Raw genomic sequence first — 22,908 nt, 5'->3', positions numbered from 1 at the left:
AAATACTTAAACAAAAAATTTAAACAAAGCCCAGTCCAGCCCGACCCGGGCCCACATGGCAAGTGGGCCTATGTCGGGCCGGGCCTAGCAAAATTAGAAAAAGCCTGGCCCAGCCCAGCTCACCTCAGACATGGGCTTGGGCCTGGCTAAGCTCAATATAGGCTAGTCTTGGCAGGTCCGGGCCGGGCTGGGCCAGCCCTGCCCACTTGACATCTCTAATTCGGTGCTTTATTTATCAAGGCAAAAGCCAAGAATTGAGGATGTTACCTCTCTTTTGTATGTATATAAAATAGTAAACTTTTAGACACAAGATTCAAGAAAGTGGCGCCTAGAATGGAACGACCCAAAATAAAATACAACTCAACTATTGCAGGCGGTCGGGATCAATGGCATCCACTCTTGTACAAGTTGTTGAAGATTGGAAAAGATTCATCAATCCAATCCTCATGGTTTTGCTGTGTTTCTTTAGTTTCTGCTTCTGCCATAAGCATCATCTTGTTTCATAGTGCTTGCAGTCTTGTTGAAGCAGCAGTTATGGAATTTTCTTGTTCGATCATTCATTTGTAGCTTGCCAATATGTTAATTACTCTGCATTTGGCCTCACTCTCTCGAACTCGTTATGATCATTGCAGGTGCGAAGGAAGCTAGCCGCGACCAGGAGCTACAGAAAGAAATATGGGCACTCAGGCTAAGAAATCTGTGGCGCTGCAGCTTCGACTCTGCTAGCTAGGCCTTCGTATTTCGCCTGTGCAGATGTAGGACACCTAACTGATTTGCATTATGTAAATGTGAGAAACACCAATAGCATTGGTGTGTTTCAAAAAGTCATTTAAATTAATCAATTAACTACAAATATATAGATGAAATATCAGACAAATTTGGGTTGGGCTCTTTCCAGGAAAGTTTTCGGAAATTTCAACCAGAGAGATGAAGTGTACATTCTTGAAATAATGACTGGTTGTCTGCAACAACAGATGTCAGTTTACCTGAACAGAAACTTCGGGCAAATCATGAAAGAAAAGAAGCATCATTAACATTTACATACATCCTACTAATTACAAGATCACACACTACAACACTACATAACAATCAGAATCAACAGAAAAAAGAGAGAGCATGAATACACATTACAAAAAATGAGCTCCTATCTGGAAAAATCAAAATGTATTGAAATAATCGAAGAATGCTAACTCTCGAGCCTTATATTCTTAGTATGATGTGAAATCCTCAGGTTTGCAGTACATACACACCACACTATGGTCCTGCAAGGAGAAAAAACGAACCATGACAACAAGAGAAGAATGACAAAAAGAACAAATTCGAATCATTTAGTGCGTTAACAAGTGAAGCGAGGAGCATCTAGTAGTTCATCATTATAGATAATTTATACTCCCTCCGTCTCATAATAGATGGCACACTTGGGGAATGGCACGAGATTTTAGGTGATGTTATTTTGTATGTTAGATGGGAACAGAAAATACTCCCTCCGTCCCCCAAAATTCGTCACCATTTGACCCGGCACGGGTTTTAATAAATGTAATAGAAAGTGGGTTGAAAAAGTTGGTGGCATGTGGGTCCTACTTTTATATATTAGTTTTATAATAAAATGTGAGTGCGAATGAGTTAGTGGAATGTAGGGTCCACTACCAAAAATGGTAAAAGTGAAAGGTGATAAATTTTTAGGGACGGACGAAAAAGGAAATAGGTGACAAATTTTCAGGGACGGAGGGAGTAGTATATTTAAATTAATGTGAGAGAACTTTTTTCAAAAAAGGAAATGTGACATCTTTTGTGGGACAAACTAAAAAGGAAAGTGCGACATCTATTATGAGACGGAGGGAGTAATATAAAGTGTTGTGGTGTGGTTTTGATGGAGATGGGGATTCATCATTCATATATTGCATCAGCCAACACTGGAACTCAAAATTGGGAGTAATGTTTGTGCTGCTTACCTCAAATTTCAGAACAGCCAGCCAAAGCTGTGAGCAGATGATGAAAGCGGCCGCTTCACAAAGGGGTGGTCCAGGAGCTCAGCAGCTGTTGGCCGCAAGCTTGGGTCGATCTGTAGGCATTGAAGTATGAAATCCTGCGCATCACTTGAAAGAGTATCGGGGACATCAGGTCTCACTCCCTGTCCTATCTTGTATAATGCTGTCATCTGTCATCAGAGAGAACGATTATCAATGTCCTGCGTCATGAGTGGGATATCATCAATGTGATCTGATCACATGCACAAACTTCCTACAACTATTTCTGCAAAATGTAATAGTGTCCTCTGATAGCAAGATGGCTGAAAAAATGAGCTTCAAGTAATAAGCCGAGTGCCATAGTTAATAGCTATCAAAATATTTTATCCCACTTGGATAAGCAATCATGAGAAACAATATAAGTTCGTAGTCTTGGACAACTAAACAAAATTTATTCATGAGGTACTTGGTGATAGTATTTCTCTTCTCATGTAGCAGTCTCCTTTACTAGAGTATTTACAATGAAAATGTCAATTTCTCAAATAAATCAACTGGTCAATAATGTCAGGAAAATCGTGTCTAGAACACTCTGCACATGATCGATTGGGCCCAAGTTGAAATAAATATGAGAAACTCACCAAAGATTCAGAGTCAGAATTATTGTAAATAACACAACTGACAAATTATCTTAGCAGAAGAAACATTAAAGTCATTTAGAAAGTCTAAAACAGTAAATTCTTTCACTTACATATTCTAAACCAAAATATGGAAAACGTCTGGTCAACATCTCCAACACCGTGCATCCGAGACTCCATATATCTGCTGCAAGCCCATAGCCCTTGCTACGAACAACCTGCAGCAGCACAAGAAGCTATTAAGTAGATGTAATCAACATTCCATTCCCCAACATAGATAACAGAAAGAAACAATTTCAACCAAAACATCAAATTACATTAGATAGGTTTTTCATATGCAACACCTTCAAATAAGTTATTGTTCTTAAAGAAACACAAACTCTTACCCTTGAACAGACTTACATTTCAACAATTCGAAGTATTAGTTGCTCCACATGTATTATGTTCGAACTACATTTCATAAGGGGGTGTTTACTTTGGATGATATATAAAGGGTGCATTTACTTGTCTGATTGATTAATGGTAAATGGTAAAGTAGCCTATATTGTTAATCAAGAAAATTAGCCTCTATTATTTTGATCTATATATCCAATCATCCAAGGTATACACCACCTAATTGACAGCACATAAGGTTGAGGATTTGAGGGATTACATGATCAAACAAACACAAAATTGTTAAATCCATCAAAGTATATGGTGGATTGCCTATAGGCCTTGTGCTTTATTTTATCTGTTTAAGCTAACACCCAACGTAAACACCCCCTAAGAATATCAAACAAGTCAACATCTAAACGAGCATAATAGTGACCTCGGGAGCCATCCAAAATGCAGTCCCCTTGCAAGACTTCACATCATTCAACTTGGCAGCCTGCACAATTAAATAATCACAAGACACACAACAATATTATACACCAAACCATTTGCATGATATGAAATTATGAAAGCATTGTGCGAAATATGCATACTCCATTTGTCCCCCATTAATTGGCACCGTTTGACTTGGCATAAGTTTTAAGAAATATAGTGGAAAGTAAGTGTAAAAAGTTAGTGGATGTGGGGTCCTACTTTTATATACTCCCTCCGTTTTTTAAAAATAGCAACCCTTTCCATTTTAGTACGTTCTTTAAAAATAGCAACTTTCTATTTTAGGAAATCTTTACACCCCTATACATCAATTTATTTACCACTTATACCACTACAATTAACAACTTAAAGTGGGCCCATAATCCACTAACATTAATTCCATCACTTTTTTCTCTCCCTCTCCTATTTTACCAACTTTTTTCTCCCTCTCTCGTACTTTACCAATTTTTCTCTCCCTCAGTGCCGTTTCAAATGTCCCTATTTTTAAAAAACGGAGGGAGTATTAATTTTATAATAAAATGTGAGTGGAATGAGTTAGTGGAATGTGGGGTCCATTACCAAAAGTAGTGAAAGGTAAGGGTGCCAATTAATTGGAGCCGGACGTAAAAGGAAATTGGTGTCAATTAATGGGGGACGAAGGAAGTATAATTTACCAAACCATTTGCAAGATATGAAATTACGAAAGCATTGTGCGACATATGCATATAATTTTATATTGCATATATATTTATAAATGGAAAATAAGAGATTACCTTAGCAAGACCAAAATCAGCAAGCTTCACTAAACCATTTGTGTGCACCAATATATTTGCACATTTTATATCTCTGCAATATGCAAGACAGAAAGATAAGAAAAAATTAACATTTCTAAGTCGGTTAAAAAAAAGAAAACGAATCCCTTAACTTTGCTATGGTGAGTGCAAGTCAGTTGAAAGAAGAGAATTCAAAATCTAGGCACTGTGGGACATATATCCTATCAAAATGCACATTACTAGAGCACCTAAATTGTTTTACCATCTTGTTTTTAAATAGTCCCCCCCCCCTGGGATTTCATCTATATGGATAGCTTTCCGAGTCAGCTCTTATTTATCCTAGAGAAGTTAGACAAATCTTATAGTAGCGGTAAATGACCCTTAAACATGGCAGACAGGTGCAGTACATGTATTAAAATATTATTCAGCTTTTACCAAATTTAAATATGCCAACAAGAACGTCCAGTAACAAAGGAGTGTTCTATTGCACAAGTTGACACACTTAATACACTGAAAGATAAGACAGAAGCTTAGATGAAATGATTCTATCCAAGACTCCAGGTGAAGATACCCATAAGAATTTGGAGTTTTGGACCTAAAGTACGGGAATGATACTAACCTAATATTCAGCAAGGGTAGAAGATAGGGAGTGATAAATAAGGTCAAAGAATATTACTACCTCTCCTGTCCCCAAAAAGGTATGCATCATGCATCATCATGGAGATCAGGCAATTCAAAGGAAGCATCATTTGACATGATCATGATCCAAAAGATACATATGAATGTGGACTGAAAACTGGAAGTTTCAGAAGGGGGTGACATTGTGGGAAAACAACATCATAACCAAAAAAAAACACTTTTTCACAAGCCTCAAGCATGGCATACTCTTCATATAAGCATGACTGATGTGTCAGGTATTTCATACAGAGAAACCTACACTAAAGTAAACAGACAGCCACACATAAGTGATTAAGTGGGCATCAGCCTCACCACCCAGTGGATGAGATTGCCCACGAATAAAGCTCCCTTAATATAGGAAGTAGTCGTACTATAACTATTGTGAAGCCTTAGATAAAAGTCATGGGACTAGGTTGGATCCATCTTTTTAAAGAAAAGGTTATGTAAGGATATTTACACAAAGAATAGTTAATGCTGCAAGTCAGACGATTTATGTAATAACAAGTGTATGCTGTAACTAAAAGAAAGCAGAGTTGAAGAGTAAATACCAAAAAAAGTCTGATTTCATCACCTGTGGATGACATCTCTGTCATGCAGATACTTCAAACCATGTAGAATCTGCCGTGTATAACCGGAGACTTGAGGCACTCGAAGATCATATTTCAGGTAAAGTCTCAAAAGGGAGCCTTGTGTGACCAGCTCGAGAAAAATACAGAGATGTGATCCCTTCTACTTTACAGAAAATAGGAAAATAATAAAACTTGGGATAATGCATAGTGATAGACAAAGAAGGAAGCAGACGGTACTGTGGAGAATCCATAATGAATTAGAGAAATAGGACAAAACTAGCACAAATAAAGCTGGGTAGAAATATTTCAGCAAATGGTACCTTCTCTGTCCCATAATACCGTACGATGTTCTCATGTTCAAATTGACTAAGAAGAGCGATTTCCTGAACAGATTAAGAGGAACTAGAAGATCAGAAGTGTTGGAACATACAAAAAAGTAACTTCTGCAATGGTCAATTTTACAAAGGTGGTTAATAAACAAGCATCATTATAAGACTGCTAGACCTGTTCAAGTTGGAATACACATTGCTTCCCGTCCTCTCCTTGATCAAGCAAAGACACCTCCTTTACAGCAAAAAAGAATCCGCCACTGTATCATAGAAACTAACTAAATTACTTCTTGCCCAAATTCAGTTTCATTGTACATATTAGGGCATCCACTATAGGGGGGGGGGGCGGCATGCCGGCCGGCCCACCGATTTTTTTTTTTAATTATTTTCGAAAATTATATTATAAATACCACTCCTCCACCACCCATTTTACACCATTTTCAAACATTCTCCATTAATTCACTCTCTACACTTTCATTCTCAAAAAATGCACGGTGGAGACGACGAATCACTCGGCACTAACGAATCGGGATATGGCGGCTATCCTTCCCAGCCTTGGGGTTGGAGTCAAACTCCCTCTCCGTGGGGGTCGAGTCCAACTCCTCCTCCATCTCAGTCGTGGAGGTCGAGCCGAAGTTCACCATGTGGGAGGAGTATCTTGTTCTCGAGCACTATCCGAAATTCAAGGCAATCCGTGCGCAAGAGCGGGCAGGAGCTCCTGGGGCGAAGCGTACTAGACACAACATAGCCGGGGACTACAGCAGCGGCAACGGCTCGTAATCATTTGACCTCAACGACGAGCAAACCGAAGAGCCATCCGCTACACACTCTAGGCGCCCACGCCCTCCGGGACAACATGCCTCTATCCGAAGCGCTAGAGTGGCTAGAAGTTCCTCCCGCGTATCGTCGGCCGCGTCTGGATCGCGCATCCCGCATCCTGCCCCTATACCGCAACCCATGGCCCCTGGTCCCCACGAGGTCTTGAGGGAGAACCTAGATGTGCAGTTGAGGAAACAACTGCAGGAAAACTGCCGTTTCTACGAGACCGCAACCGACCCGGTCATCAAGGGTATATACTGGAAACTCATAAGTCGGTTCCAGCGCCTGCTAGGCTTGTCTGATGAGGATTTGGCAGGGGCGGCCGGCGGCAGCGGGGGAGGCGGCGGAGAAGAGGAGGAATCCGACTCCGCCACCGAGTAGACGGTGGCGACGTTTTTATTTGTATTGTTTTTAAATGTTCGTTGTATAATTTTACCGTTTCCAATACAACGAATATTCGGTCTCAATTAACTCGTTTTCTAATTATTTACATTTCGATACTTTTAATTATAATTGATTTAAAGTTAACGAAAAAATAATAAAATGAAAAGTGGCTAAAAATTTTGGGGCTATTGGAAGTGTCCACCTTATAGCTGCGGACATTTTTTTGTGGGCGCGGACAAATAAACTGGGGTTGTGGACAAAAAAGGGGACGGGGCTATTGGAAGTATTCGCCCTATAGTGGATGCCCTTACAGAGCTCCAAATTATCAGCATGAGCAGTCCATTATCATGTTCATAGAACTGGCAGAGATTATTGAGAGTATTAACTGGCAGGTTATAAGCAAATACTTATGTCAACTACTCCTGCTAGCTAGCAAAGACTAACGATTTACCACTAATTTATTTTTATTTTTATTATTATTATTTAGGTCTCTCTTTAAGTAAATTCAGGTTAACTTCAAGATCCTCCTAAAACTACACCCATTGCTAATTCCACAGTCAATGGATACCCAAAGTCTACCATTCAACAGCAGCGCACTTAGCTGCTCAAAAAACATACACATGACAATATATACTCCAAGTACTAGAAATTCAATAACAACACTCAAATAAAGTACTTACTCCGCAATTCCTTCATATACAGATCCAAATGTTCCACGTCCCAAAAGCTCACCCTTCTGCCAGTCATGAATAACACGTCCATGTCTTTCATTAGATGAAATGCTAGACATAGGTTCAGTCACGGAACTTGAGGAATCATCCTCATTTGAAGAGAAAGAGCACGACTCTGATAATGCACGGTTTTCTTCCGTTGTCATCAGCCCAACCCTCGCAACCTTCTCCTGCTCACTCCTATCCGGACCAACTACCTCAGTCTCTTCATTATTCAAAAAGAACCTGCTTTGGAACTTAGGAATACATGGATCACGCTCCTGCAGAAATCCTGTCGATGCATCCCAATCGGGCACCACTATAGTTGGCCGTGAGCCCTTAATACCATTTATACGAGAAGCTTTTGATCTCACACTTAATCTATGAACAAAATTTACACCATCCTCTAATCGTTTTGATGGCTCAGAAACACCCCTGCACTTGTTCGCATAATCAAAATCACAAGTAACCCCCAATTGCTTACTAGCTACGCCAAGACTATTCTCTAAATCCCCAACAGGAAAACCCCCCATTTTCCGATTAATCCCATCAATTGCCCTAATATTACCGTTAGCATAAGAATATTTAACACAATCAACCTCCGTTTCCTGATACAAGGTCTCCAATTTCTTACTAATCATACCCCCAACCTTCATCGCCTCATATTCCTCCTGCGATATAGCGAAGTCGTCTATACCGGAAAAACCAAACGCTTCACAGATAACTTGAAATTCTCCCTCGGTCCCATCCACACGGAAGCTCGTCGTCTTCCCGCCGTACAAATCCAAGGAGCTCGCGCGCTGAGACTCCTCCGGCGAGTGCGACGATGACGAAGATGAACCAGAGAGAGAGAAGTCGTAGCTGGCATTCCTGAGTGCGTTGCACCGCTCAAGCCTCTTCGGCTTCGCTGGGCGGCGGCTGGAGTTGCTCGGCTCCGACCTATGGGAGAAGAGCTTCGGAAATCGATGCATTTTCATCAGCCCAAGCAAAATCCATTAAACGGTTAATAAGAAATCTCAGCTCCTTTCCAGTGATTTGATTCGATTTCGAACTTAATTCCTCGTCTCTGATCTTCAATAATTACTCGAATTTCGTCAAATTAAGCTAATTTTTCGGCTTCGAGCAGAAGCCGGAAACAGTGTGTGTGAAGTGTGTGTGTGTGTGTCAGAGAGAAAGAATAAAAAAACATGTGGTGCAAATGCGGTGCATTGAACTGAATATTTCCAGCTAAACTTTATATTTTCCCGGGAAAGATAATTAATAATCGGAAAATTACATTATTTTGCAATAAATTCGAGACTTTATTGCGTACGCAGTATATATTTGGGGTGACGATATACTTGAACAAATTTGAATGTCTCAATTTATGGCACGACTCCATGTACCTTAATTCGTAGTACTCCCTCCGTCCCGCACTACTCGCACTTATTTCCTTTTTGGGCGTCCCAAGTTACTTGCACTCTTTCCATTTTTAGTAAAAAATTTCACCTACAGCCGTCATTTTTGACTTTCCTATACACTCATTCCTTAATCTCCGAGCCGAAAAGGAAATGAGCGAGTAGCCCGGGACGGAGGGAGTACTAGATAGCTAGATAATTCTTTGTATTTTTACTCGTTAGTCGTTACCGTAAGTACTAAAATGAATTTGTCTATCATATTTTGACATATATTATCATAATAATGAAGTAAGTTATTTAAATAATAAAATTTAGTCAAATACATAGTTATCATTTTTAATTTTTTTTCCTATGATGATCAAATTTAGTCATTTTAATAAAATGAGGACTCATATAAACTTGATCATATTTTGTGATTTTAATAAGTACTAGTAGCTTTTAATATTCATCAAAAAGTTTGAATTGATCTCTCTTTTTCTTAAAGTTGATCTTTTTAGTTAGTGGGGGTCGCTGTACATCATTTTCTAAAAAATTTAGTGAAAGATGCCCACCACCAAAAAATACTACCAACACATTGTGAATATAATTTAAAAACATCGAGATGAGCCAATTAAAACTTGATTATGGGAGTAAATAAAATTTCCAAAGTACAACAAGTATTTCAAATCATAACTATAGTCTTGAAGAGTGAAATTTTAGTGGCGGTCTTAGAAAATTACTTATTAATCTGTTTATATAGTTTTTCAGGCACTAGATTTTTTGATAGTAGTGCATATTAGTACATGCATTACATACAATGGTTTTCAATATAAAATAGTATACACAAAATTCAAATATATCTTCTGAATAGTATTTTGAAGGGCCATTTTAGTTGAGTTTTTTGAGAGCTACGAGATAAGCCAAACACCTCCTTAGATTCCTCCAATGTAATTATTGAATCAATTAAGTTTATTTATATATTACCAACTTTGACTAAGAAAAAGAGCAAAGTAGTCTCTCTTTTTCAAGGGGAAGCAAAATCGTAGTCAAAAGTAGAAATATTTCAAACCAATATCAAAACTCGCACCAAACATATTTTTTACAACTAGTGTTACATATCTTAATTTATATTAGGACTTTCATAACAGTACTGACAAATTTCGAATGTGAGGGATTAATTATTGAAAATGTTCCTCGACTAATTTGATGATTAAAAATTACTAATACTACTACTACTAACACTAACCTGTGTTTCTACAAACGCTTTTTATGACCTTATTCTATTAAAAGATTACTATATCGACGAATGTGTCGTATAATGCTGACAACATATATGGTGTGTCATGAAATTGTCCGCCAACGTCAGCAATTATTCTTATTTAAGATAGGTTTATGAAGTAAATACAACTTCTGCTGCCTACTTATTAGTGCCACCTTCGACCAATAGGAGGGAATCCTCTGTGCACAAATGCACAGTATGGACTGTTGTTTCTCATTTAAATAAAATAATATACATTTAATTAATTTAATTTATTTGATTATTTTAATTATTTGCGTGGATCAGCAGCAGAATGCATTTGTTCACAGCAAAAGATCCCCATCCTTCTACCAATTCGTAGAAATATTAATGAAGCCAAGATGGGCAAAGACTGCTTACCTTTTCCAGTCGAATTAGCCAATCATGTTCAGTTTTTTAAAATATTGAAAAAGAGTATTATTTAAAATACATAATAAATACTAATAAAGTAACAAAATATGTTTGACTATTTTTTAAATTTACATGCAAAATATGAAGAGCCAGGTTGAGAAAATTACACAAATTCCAAAAACTAGTGGTATGACTATTTTTTTAATTTACATGTAAAAGTATTGCCTTGTATTTTGATTGCAAAGTGTCGATTAGAAAGCATTGAAATGTTTTTTCGGGTTGCCAACATATAAGAGCATCCGCCATGGGCGGACGAATAGCCCGCCTGATGCATCGTCCGCCCCTTCGTTCTCCATTGTAGCTCCACGGACGATATGAAACCTATCGTCCGCGCCCTATGCTTCATCCGCGGACGATAACCTCGGAACACTCATCGTCCGCGGTATCGTCTGCCCCATTAAGGGTCCCGCGGACGATACTGCGGACGATGCAACGCGTTTTCTTTTTTTTTTAATTTTATTTCTTCTAAAATCTACTATATGTATACCACACTTTCCAACTTCTATTTCACTCTACTATCTTCTCTTCCTCTATTTAAATAATGAATCCGGGTGATTTCCCAAATCTGAATAGTCCTGACGGATTGCCGATGTTCGGCAGTGGTGCACGGTGGCCGGGCACAGACCCTGACGAATACCGGCCCTTCGATACACCGGGTTCCATCGAGTCCAACTGGGAGGCCAACACCTAGTACGATCCGGATTTCAGCACCGATTTGTACGGGTTGTCCGACATGGAGTCGTCCCTCGCCCGCGCCCCCGCCTCGGCCTCCGCCCCCAAGGGAAGGAAGAAGAGAACCAAATGCAGAGCCCACAAGTTGCCGCCTCCCGAGAACAATGAAGAATTTGCCCCAGGGAGGACGAACTACAACCCCGAAGTTACCGTTCTTCTGACGAGGTATTGGGTTGATATTTCAGAGGACCTGGTGTTTGCCAACAACAAACGACAAATCGCGTACTGGGAACGCATCATAGAGCGCTACAATGCAAACAAGTCGGCGGCCTCGTACAAGCGGCGGAGGGAGCAGCTCCGCAAGCACCGGGATCAGGTGAAGAAGCAACTCAACTGGTTCTCGGCGGAGTACATGAGGTGCTTGAGGGAGCAGGGCAGCGGCGAGAGTTTGTCCGATGTACGTGATAAGGCGTTGGCGTAGTACTTATTAATGTACGGCGAGTTTAAGCACTACTCCGTCTGGCTCCTCGTGAAGGACAAGCCGAACTTCTGAGGAGGGATTATGCCCATATTGTTTGCGTCGAAGAGGACGAAGAACACAGCTACTAGTGATTATACGAGCAGCGACAGCGGCGCGCCTCCGATGGACCTCAACCAGCCGATGTACGAGGATGAGAGCTTCGGCACACCGATGTCCTCCCGGTGTCCCATTGGCAACAAAGCTGCGAAGAACAAGGGCAAGGCGAAGGCGACAACCTCACAGACCCTGGCCCCGACCCCGACTCCGACCCCGGCCCCGACTTCGGCTACGGCACATGCCTATGGGTACTTGATGAGGGTCGCCACGCAGAGGACGTTGTTGGACACGCACAACGCCCTCAAGCAGTGCGACGACCCGAATGAAGCCCAATACCTCAAGAAGATGATCGATGCTCTCCAGCGCCAGTTGGGAATGCTTTAGACCAGCCTTTTTATCTGTAGTGCACTAGTTTTTATTTCCACTCTTGTAATTTTTTTTAATTAAGTAAATGTAGGATTTGCCTTTAAATTGTGGTGCTTTTTTATTTATTTTGCTTGACATATTTGTAAACATAAAAATTAAATATAAAAAAGTAGTTAAAACTATAGGGCAGACTATAGGGCGTCCTACTACAAATGGATGGGTAGGAGGATAAAATGCTGATATGGCGCTCTATAGGGCATGCTATAGGGCACCCCACCGTGGATGTTGTAATGTTGTAGAGCTTAAAATTTTATCGTCCACTACTAATGGCATGAATTATATGTCAAGTTAATAAATGCATAAGCTGATAATCCCCACTCCCACTGCCGACTTTATACATGATATGTCTCTTATTTCACACATGGAATTACATGTTCACTTCAATGATAATTTTCACATAGTGATAGTTAGCTATCAATCTATATGCGTCTTTTTCTTCTCAGATTTTTAATAATTCTACAATGATGCCGCTTGTGATTGCCTACATTACGTAGAAATTCAGATCGCAAACTATGATTAGTATAAACCTTCCAACTTAGGTTATGATTTAGAGTAGGGATGTCAATATATAGCTCGAAATTCGCGGGTTGACCCGAATAACCCGGTAAAATCTTAGGGTTAGGGCAGGAAAATTGCAATCCAAATTTAGAAGCGGGCTACACGGGCTGACCCGTTCGGGTCGGCGGGTTAGCACATGGGTTGAGCATTTAAAATAAAAATATAATTAAAATTTTGGGTTATATACTTATATGAAGAATACATGGTAATATCAATATTAAACACAACATTGATATGAAGTTTATATGGTAATTATGTCTTCTCTCTCAAATTGAAGATTAGTTATATGGAATGCATGATTTCCATTTAATTGTAGTCAGATTCACGTGTGCTATTAATTAAGCGACATGTTTATGTATTTTGATAATACTACTTATTTGCGACAATCCATTTTTTAATAAGTTAGAATATTGGATTGGATAGAAAGTAACGTATAAGATCACTTTTGACTTGAATAGCCCGTGAGTTAGTTTGGAACCCGAAGATTTAGGGTTAGGGCCGAAAATTTATAACCTAAAAAATTCACAACCCGAATAACCCGCATCTAAATACTCCGACAACCTGAGTGAATTGTCTCGAACCCGAGCAAGTTATATATTAGCCCAATTGACATCCCTAATTTAGAGCCTAAATAAGAATATACTACTCATAATCAATAATCAGAATATAGTAGTGCACGGCAGTTACAATTAAGTATTTGTGCGACAACATTTTATAAACATTGGTGAAATAAAACTTAGTCAATCACAAATTACATCTCCACCATAGGAGTTTTAATCTTGGTAGTTAACGACATAACGATTTACATGCACCTACTTAAGCGCATTACAACATTTAAAATATGAATTATATATTCTTGGTTTTCATATTATAAGGCTTTCTTGATCAAGGGGCATAGCCACCCTGACCACCACCTTCACCTCCCCCAGCGCCGCCACCATATCCGCCGGCATGCCCCCCACCCGCGGAAGCACTACCGCCACCGCCACCACCACCGCCTCCTTCACCTCCACCATATCCTCCACCATGGGCACCTCCTGCACCACCACCAGCACCAGCACCTCCACCACTTCCATATCCCGAACCCGAGGCGCTTCCTTCCCCTCCGGCGCTCGCACCTCCACCACCGCCACCATGACCCCCGCCACCACCGTAGCCTCCAGCACCTCCTCCTCCACTGCCGCTCCCTTCCCCACCTCCTTCCCCTCCCCCATATCCACCGGCATGTCCTCCACCGGCCGCCGCACCACCACCACCACCGCCGCCGCCTGAGCCTCCGCCGCCGCCATGCGCTCCACCAGCCCCACCGCCGTATCCTCCACCCGCTCCGTGCCCTTCCCCACTGCCACCAGCATAACCCCCTCCAGCAGAAGCAGAACCACCGCCGCCGCCAGTGCCGCCGCCGCCGCCTCCTCCAGCGCCATGCTCCCCAGCACCACCGCCGCCACCACTTCCGGCACCACCAGCGTAGCCATGACCAGCGGCAGCTCCGCCGCCGCCGCCTCCTTCACCTCCGCCTCCGCCTCCACCGCCGCCGTAGACACCAACTTCGACACCCAAACCAAGTCGGGCGGCGGAACATATTGCCGCAAACAAAACTATAAAGAAGAGTAGAGAAATAAATTTGTTTGAAGCCATGATTGTTGATATTTGGTTGCATGCATGAGCACCTATATATAGGCAATATGTGTGTGAGAGAGAATGAGAGAAAGGTTGCTTAAAAATGAAAGTGGTCCATCCATCCATTAACCAATCACGATTGCTCTTACTAGTGAACTTTTGCTGTCTCCCACATCCGATTATCCAACTCTATTTTTTCTTTGATTTTTTATATAATTGGCTAATTAGTACTAGTAGATAGTAGGTTTTAAAATGGATAAATTCTAGTAATATGTCTCCCTAGTTTAATATGGATTACTATTTCGTTTCTTAATTCTCTCGTTAAATTTGACTATATTGCTTAATTAACTCTTTTCACACCCGTATTAAATCTACACACTTCCACCCCTAATATAGCGCATTTGTAGTAGTACTAGTAGTATTTTTATTGGTGTTCGGTTTCCAAGATAAGATAATATCAAGATATAATCTAGGATTGAGTTGTGAGATTATTTTAGTCATAGGGGGTTAGCTATGACTAATTATTCCATAATTATCAATCTAGGATTGAGTTGTGGTGTTGAATCTCATGAACCAACATACTACAAATTTGATCACGGATACAATCTTGCAAACCGAACACCCCTTTATCTACAAAATGACCTAAGTAAAAGTTTGAGCCTTGAAATTATGAGCCATCCATTAGAGCATCCACAACGGAGAGCACACTGATGTCCGTCCGTCCGTGCCAGCGAGCAGGGCGACGTGGCGCGTTTCTATTGGCCGTTGGCATTTTCTTTTTTCTTTTTTTAAAAAATTGAAAATAATACCAAAAATTAAAATATATATATTTTTGGATTCCCAAAAATATACAGATTTTATTACCATTTTTTTGAATTTTTTTTTTTAAATTTTTTAAAAAAAATTTAATCCCAAAATCATCTATAAATACACACATTCATCATTCATTTGGGTGAAATTCGGCCACGAGTAGTGGGCTTTTATAATTTTATGAATTTAATTATGTAATTTTTAATTTTTATGATTTAAATTATGTAATTTTTAATTTTTAAGACTTTAATGAAGAAAAATTTAATTTTTACGATTTTAATTATGTAATTTTTAATTTTTTTGTAATTTGTAATATTATTCCGGTTATTTTTAATGCATTTTAATATTGTGGAAATGTTTTTATTTAAATTGAATAATAGAATGGTGGTACCCTTGAGCATGTCCTCGCGGAAGAGCACGGATGTGGGTGTTGTGTTCTTGCCTAAGAGTATGGAGTAAAAGTGGATCTGAACCCACATCCGTGCTCGTTGGCAAGAACACGGATGTGGATGCTCTTAAAATGATCAGAAACGCGTTTTTTAGTTGAATTATGAGTTCATACAAATAGCCAAATAGGTACAGTATAACAGTAATGTGTTTCTAGAAGACAAAACATGACTACTACTATTACTATATGATACTACTATATAGAAAAAATGGCTTTTTGTTAATCAGATCTTAACATGATCTAATTTATGCACCAAGTGATTAGTTTACATATTATAAGTACAACAATGTTTGTATGGATAATCATATATTTTTAAGGCTACTTGACCTAATTTAAGCCCCAAATTAAAAGAGTAAGTTGTGCTTTCCAGTGTAATGGATTGTTTACTTAAAGAATTTATAAGCTTTTGAAATATAATCTTAAACAACTTATAAGTCGTAAAGTAAGTTCCAACAAATTATATAATTTTTCCAAAAAAATTAAAATAAATTCTTATAAGATATAATTAATTTATAAAAATAATTATTATTTTGTTATTTCTAATATTTACTCTTCTAATTGTATTTATCTCCATTGTTCTCTCTATAATTAGGATTTTTTTTCTCTATAACTAGGAGTCTGAGACAACTTATAAGCTCTCAATGTCTTATGAGTTCGTGAAAATTTATACTCCATGATTTGGTAGTTTGCAATATATATGTCTATACAAGCTTTGTTGGAATGAAGAGATACGTCTGATTGAAGGAAATAATCAAGGCTACAACAAAAAAAAAACAAGAAAAAAGAAGAAATTAAATCAATCTAGTTCAATCAAAGTTTATAAAATAAAAAGATTATTTACTTTTCTTGTTAAGGTAGATATCCCTATATTAAGAGTTGGATGTAAATAGAATTAATGATCTAATCTAATAAAAATTCCTTAAAATATTTTACTGTCTTTTATTAACCGCATCCTATTTTTTTATTTTTTTAACTTTTTAATCAACATTAGCCATACAACCATTGATTAAATATATGAGGTGTAAGGTTGAACTTGATATTATTCAAAAAACTTATTTCAATAATTAAAGCTTTTAAGTACTTCCTCCATCTCTCCTAAAAATAGGAGTTTTTGAAATCGTATAAGTTTAATGTAAAATTGATAAAGTAAGAAAGACTGAAAGATAGAAAGAAAAGCGTGTTGGTAAAAAATGAGTCACACCTCATTCTAAAGAGAGAAATTTTCCTAAATAGTAAGCTTCTAATTTTTTTAGGACGGACAAAAAAAGAAATGCATTTATATTTTTAGGGGACAGGTAGAATATTATCAATGATAAAATTATTAATATAACCACGACAACATGAAAAAGGTAACTTTTAATCTTTTAATAACAAATTATAAGCATGTGTTATTTTAGTTCTCTCTCAAAAGTACGTTGTAATTTCATCGACTCGTATCTCCTTCGATGATTTGTCTAAACTTGAGTAAATAGGAGTAATACATAAAGCTTAGCAAACATTTATAAGAAAAATTTATAATCTTGAAAACTTTTGTATGAAAAAATATGACCCAACGTGTATTTTGGGTGCAGGTATGTTTGGAATTCAACTCAAGTGTAGATATAGTACGAACCAATAAAATTACGTAGTTGTGTTAATAATAATGAATTAATTATACTCATTAAGTTTATGGTAGTAATATAATTAGTAGATTTCGAAAAGAGAAATTTTTGGGCACTGAGTTGCATAAGTAGTGGGTAAGTAAGCACTTTTTCCCTTATCACTTAGACATCATGATGGAAATCCAACTCAAATTTATTCGTTTTCCACATATATTTATGGATGAATTAACATGATCACAGTGGCAATTTTTGACTTTATCACTACTTACACATGTGCTATGTTGCCTTTGCCTCATTCTGTATGTATTGTTATTAGTATGTGATATTGCTTCATTTTCAGCATTTATATACTTATATGTGCTTAATCCATGGATGAATTTATATGTTATCCATGAAAGAGTGATAAATTAATTGAGTAGTGTATCTTATCCTTCCCACAATCTCTCTCTTACAACACATAAAGAAAGAAATAATCAAGTATGTTGACATGAGTAGGATATAGAATGCCTGAACCATAGGAGCATATGAACCAAACAATGGCAATAATCTCAAATGAAAATCACCAAGTCTTGGGCAAGAACATAAAGACCAAATAGCCACAATCATAAGCATGTTTGGTACCAGCTCATAGCCATATAAGACATGTATCACAAAAAATCAAGTGTTTGGAAATATTGTTTGAGATATCCTTTTAGAAAGCAAAATAAGATAGCATAAAACATAAGAAGGGACTTATCTTCCCGATGCACTGTTTATTAGCACTAAAATAAATTGAAAGTAGACAAGTTACGTAAGAATGAGTATCAATTTAAGGGGACTAATGATTAATTCAAAGTACTGCAATGTAGACATCAAATACTATCTGGAAAAAGGGGTTTAAGCAGAGCTACATTTAAGTGAACTAAAGTAGACAAAAGTTGAAAATTAATTCCAGCAAAAGAGATCTCCTAGGATATTGATTTCACCAACTATCAATAAATTTATCATGGCTGTGATATCTTATGGAAACTTTAGGAATTACTTTGACGCTCAATAATGTATTCTAAACCTCATTTCAGATAACCAAAATTACTGATTCTACGTGTGTGTGAGTTGACCTAACAGTAGGGTAGAGTGACGCTCACTAATGTATTCTAAACCTCCTTTTAGATAATCAAAATTATTGATTCCACGTGTGTGTTAGTTGACCTAGTGGTAAAGTAGAGTGATAATGTCTGATGCCAAAAGTCTCGGGTTCGAGTCCACCGTGACGTAGTTGTTCGAATGTGCGAGTCAATATTCGAATTTAGAAGCAGAGACGGAAAGGGACATGGAAGAAGTAGTGAAAGAGACGTAGATGAATAGGTAAACCCACAATTACATTAAACAAAACTACAGCCGTACAAGCAAGAAAATTCTAACCATGGCGCTTCCACAAATAGAGTAACAACACCACCACCACTTCAACCAACTGGAATGGCGAAAACAACCGGCGGTATCCCTACTAAATTAATAATCAACAACAAGACTGTGTCTCTCTCAAGTCTCGAAACAATGTATACATGTATTTCACCTCCCATTTCAAAAAAAGAAAAAGAAAAAAGAATCCGGCTAGAAGAAACATCGTCTACTCAAATTTGCTCCTCGTCTATACATATTCAAAGAAATATCTTCAGTGGGAAAAGAACCTGTTATACACATTTTACTGTGCGGTCATGGTATTGATATTTCTCTGTCTGCCTCAGCAAGTCAGCATTGCTACGGGCCTTGTACAGTCTACGTGTATTTCCCTTTCTCTTTTTATCTTTTGAGAGATCCTACAGTAAAGCATGCCAAAGGGCTTCTTCTCCTTCGCCACATCGTTCGTGGACAAATTTGATCTTTTCTACTGATTTGCAGATTCCACTGCAGCTCCAGTCGAACGAGGCAATGCACACATTTCCTGCTTGTGCTTTCCATTCACAATCTGCACAATAGCAAATGTGACTGCAGTTCGAACTATAGAATATAAGTCTTGAGGCATTATTAGTCGAGAAGCTTTTTTCGTCTGAAATTACACAGAATTCTCACATTTTTTTGCATCCCACTATTAGTTTCTTACATTTTTATTTTATTTTCTTCAATTCCAATTTCCTATAGTTTTGTTAACTTATCGCTTATGAGGGGTTGACTATATGCAGTTAAAATCACAAAATATGTAATTTTGAAGATCCGACCTAAATTAAGCTCTCACATACCAGATGTAGAGGAGAAGTTAAAGAAATTAATACCTGGCGGAGTACCACAGCACATATTACGCTCGTCAATGTGCTCGACTTCAAGGCCGATAAACCAAGAACCAAGTGACACATCTTCATTGGCATACTTGTGCAGTATGTGCCTACAAATTGCAATTTTTTTCAGTGTGTGTTACATTGTAGAGTTCGAAAGCAAAATTAAAGCTCGAATACATAACCACACATCTTCATAATGCTTACCACGGCATCTATATACTAAATATAGGAAAAAATGAAAACTTCAACTTCAGAAGACAGCAAAATACTTTAGGTCTTTCTAACTGCATCAAGAGTATACATGAACAGTTTCGTTTCAAAATATGTATGTTTTGTTACTCCAACTTTGTAACATACACTCGTTGATAACTCAAATGAAACGAAATAGAGGTGAGTAGGTTAAACCAGTAGCAGGAGGTTCTTACTGGTTAATCGAGATGTAAGTTGCCAAATCTTTTGAAATGGCATAAATCTGCCCTGTTGCATGGCGGAAGTATTTATTTCCCTCTTCTCCAAATTTCCAGTACTCAGGCTCGTGGTACTTAACCGACCTGAATAATGAGCATATCCAGTTATTAAACATCCAAAATTAAGAGAGAAAAAAGGGTAATAGTAATTCATTGAGTCTTAAAGATTACTTCTGAGCTAAAACAGGTCCGGATTTCATACAACCGATGTAGACTCTGGGTTTTGATCGATGACGAGCAAGAGTTGCAGCAAATGTACCTGTGGGATCAAAAGCTTAATGAGCACACAAATGCAAGATAAGAATTTTGAAGGAACTATCTGAAATGAGGAACGGTAGGTAGCATTTACCCAAATTAAGATGAACATCATCGTCCACCTTGACATAAAAATCAGCATCCCACTTTGCAACCGCAGTGGCAAAGAAAATTTTTGTTTTTGCCGACAACTCATGATATCCTTCAACATGCTCCTGCAATATTTTATGATGTGAAGAAGGTTTCCAAGGAGCAAGAAGAGAAAAGAAGAGGGTGTCCGGAAAAAAATGTTTTTACCAGCCTCAGGAAGTCCTTATGTTGAGCTTCTTCAGAGTCGAGAGCTCTATCTAATATGCTGTTAGAAGTTGCACTGGATCAATCAAAAACACAGAGATTCCCCGTTAGTTCATTTCAACTTAATAATTTCCCACATTTGAAAAAACAAAGACGATCGAAGATTAAATATTGCACTTCATTCATCTCCTTCAGCAACTACAAACAATACCCTCCCTTCACAATGACTAATCTGTGACTATTTTTTTGTGAAGTCAACATAGTAAAACTTTAAAGATAACTTAGTTGTTTGATACTCGTGATCTAGGATTACAACCTAGGTAAGAATAGTAATCAATGGACTTCATTTCTTAACCTCACTTCACATCGACAAGGTTAAGGTTAGAATTAAATGAAGAGGAAATAGCTTGAGCCAATGAAATCAATAGGTAATTCTATAAATATTGCAATGATTTTAAGGAAGCATATACAGAAAGAAAATTCAAAGAAGAAGTTTCCAAATTTAAGAATGGCAGCAGCATACCTATGCCCAATCATAAACCTCACAACAATCCCCTTCTCTTCTTCCAATCTGCGAAGTTTATCACCTGAAAACACAAGTAATCTCAGACCAGTTTCTCGAAGAATACAAGAATATGTAATTGTTACCTCGAGGCATCCAAGTCTCTCGGACAGAATCACGCCTTTTTCGGCTACTGAAAGCTGTGTTTATACCAATGACCATGAAGGCCTTCTTCCTGACAGGCTGTTGATTTGCAGTTGGGATCAGGCCATCACCTCTACTCACACTTCTAGAGGCAGATAGCTCCATCTGGAGCATTGAAATCGACTTGTCTAATCCCCTGAAACGACCTCACATTGAGATTCGACCATCACTTAGGTCTATTACTTGTAATATTAGGGAAGGGGGCTCACTGGATTGCTTCATGTGTTTTATAAACCTCCTTCATTACATCATTGTCATTATCTTCTTCCTTCTACAGATGTACATAAATTCATACAATTAATTGAACATAATTTCACAAAAAACTAGAGAAGGGAAGATTTGAATCAAAAAGAGCTTTAGCAATCAGATTGTGAAAAGCTAGATATAACTTTAGCTGATCTAATCATCTAATACAAAAAAAAATGAATAATATCAAAAATTCAGTATAAAAATTGAACCTTTTTCTTAGTATTGCAATCCTCGGAGACGATCTGCAGCTCTTGATCCCTTCTCTGCTGAGTTATGAGCTGATTATTCGATTCCAAAGAACCCCAAAATCTGTACGCACACAGAATCCGTTACAGCTAAATCCCAAAAAATTATGGAAAGGAAAATTAAGATTTGTCGCAGCAAAGACGTACTTGTTGGTGAAAAGCATGCCAATGAAGAAGAAAGAAATGGAGAAAATAGGAATCCATGTCACTGAAACCTTGGCAGTTTTACTCTTCATCACGAGAAGAGAAAATGGAGAAGAGACAAAACACAGGATTGGAATGAATTCTGGGATAAATAAACTCAGAGATTGTCGGAGAGACGTGCGCCGATGGAGCTGCGAGAAAATGGAGAAGAATGTTGATGGAAATTCGGGAATAAAATCACAAGACAATAGTATATCTGTATATGCAATAAATATATTATTTGAATTGTTGACGCCGGTTTAGACTTTGGACTTGGTGAATGAAATATCGGAGGTTTGGCCGAAATTCATTGGGTGTTTCCATGTGGTTGTGATTTGTCAAATTTGTTAATTTATTGATTCTAATTATTTGATTCCATCTTAATTCTTAGTGCATCCACGCGGTTGAAGGACGACGTCCATCCGTCCGTGTCAGTGGCACGGCACCTACTGTCCGCCATTGCACTCTCGCTGCTGGCACGGCGCGCGTGGATGGACGACGTCCATCCGTCCGTGTCAGCGGCACGGCACCTGCTGTCCGCCATTGCACTCTCGCCGCTGGCACGGCGCTCACGTCCGTGCCAGCGAGCAGCTGACGTGTCATCCTTTGATTGGCCAACGACAATTTTCTTTTTTAAAAAAAAATCAGATTTTTATTAAAATATCCGATTAAAAATAAAAAAAATATTTTCCACTTCCCAAAAAATTATATCCGTTTTCTCTCCACTTTTAATTTATTTTTCAATTTGTTTCCC

General features: G+C 38.3%; 2 protein-coding genes across 2 annotated transcripts; both read right to left on the bottom strand.

Moving 5' to 3' along the window:
* Positions 1-981: 981 nt before the first annotated feature.
* On the bottom strand, positions 982-8,926 carry LOC121759115 (mitogen-activated protein kinase kinase kinase 1-like). Its single transcript, XM_042154612.1, has 9 exons — positions 7,678-8,926; positions 5,970-6,054; positions 5,786-5,848; positions 5,468-5,625; positions 4,219-4,291; positions 3,411-3,470; positions 2,716-2,820; positions 1,953-2,158; positions 982-1,262 (listed from the first exon to the last, which is right to left on the bottom strand). Exons 1-8 carry the CDS (start codon positions 8,682-8,684, stop codon positions 1,961-1,963), a joined length of 1,749 nt encoding a protein of 582 aa, XP_042010546.1. The 5' UTR covers positions 8,685-8,926; the 3' UTR covers positions 982-1,262; positions 1,953-1,960.
* Positions 8,927-18,842: 9,916 nt separating this feature from the next.
* On the bottom strand, positions 18,843-22,469 carry LOC121759501 (beta-1,3-galactosyltransferase 7-like). Its single transcript, XM_042155103.1, has 11 exons — positions 22,119-22,469; positions 21,936-22,035; positions 21,687-21,748; positions 21,420-21,613; positions 21,295-21,358; positions 20,775-20,847; positions 20,572-20,692; positions 20,394-20,481; positions 20,181-20,306; positions 19,753-19,862; positions 18,843-19,448 (listed from the first exon to the last, which is right to left on the bottom strand). The coding sequence occupies exons 1-11, from the start codon at positions 22,205-22,207 to the stop codon at positions 19,300-19,302; spliced, it is 1,176 nt and encodes a 391-aa protein (XP_042011037.1). The 5' UTR covers positions 22,208-22,469; the 3' UTR covers positions 18,843-19,299.
* Between the last annotated feature and the right edge of the window lie 439 nt (positions 22,470-22,908).

This window comes from Salvia splendens, chromosome 12, assembly GCF_004379255.2.
Source record: "Salvia splendens isolate huo1 chromosome 12, SspV2, whole genome shotgun sequence".
In the NCBI taxonomy this organism is placed as follows: Eukaryota; Viridiplantae; Streptophyta; class Magnoliopsida; order Lamiales; family Lamiaceae; genus Salvia; species Salvia splendens.
This window is presented reverse-complemented; position numbering and strand designations above follow the sequence as displayed.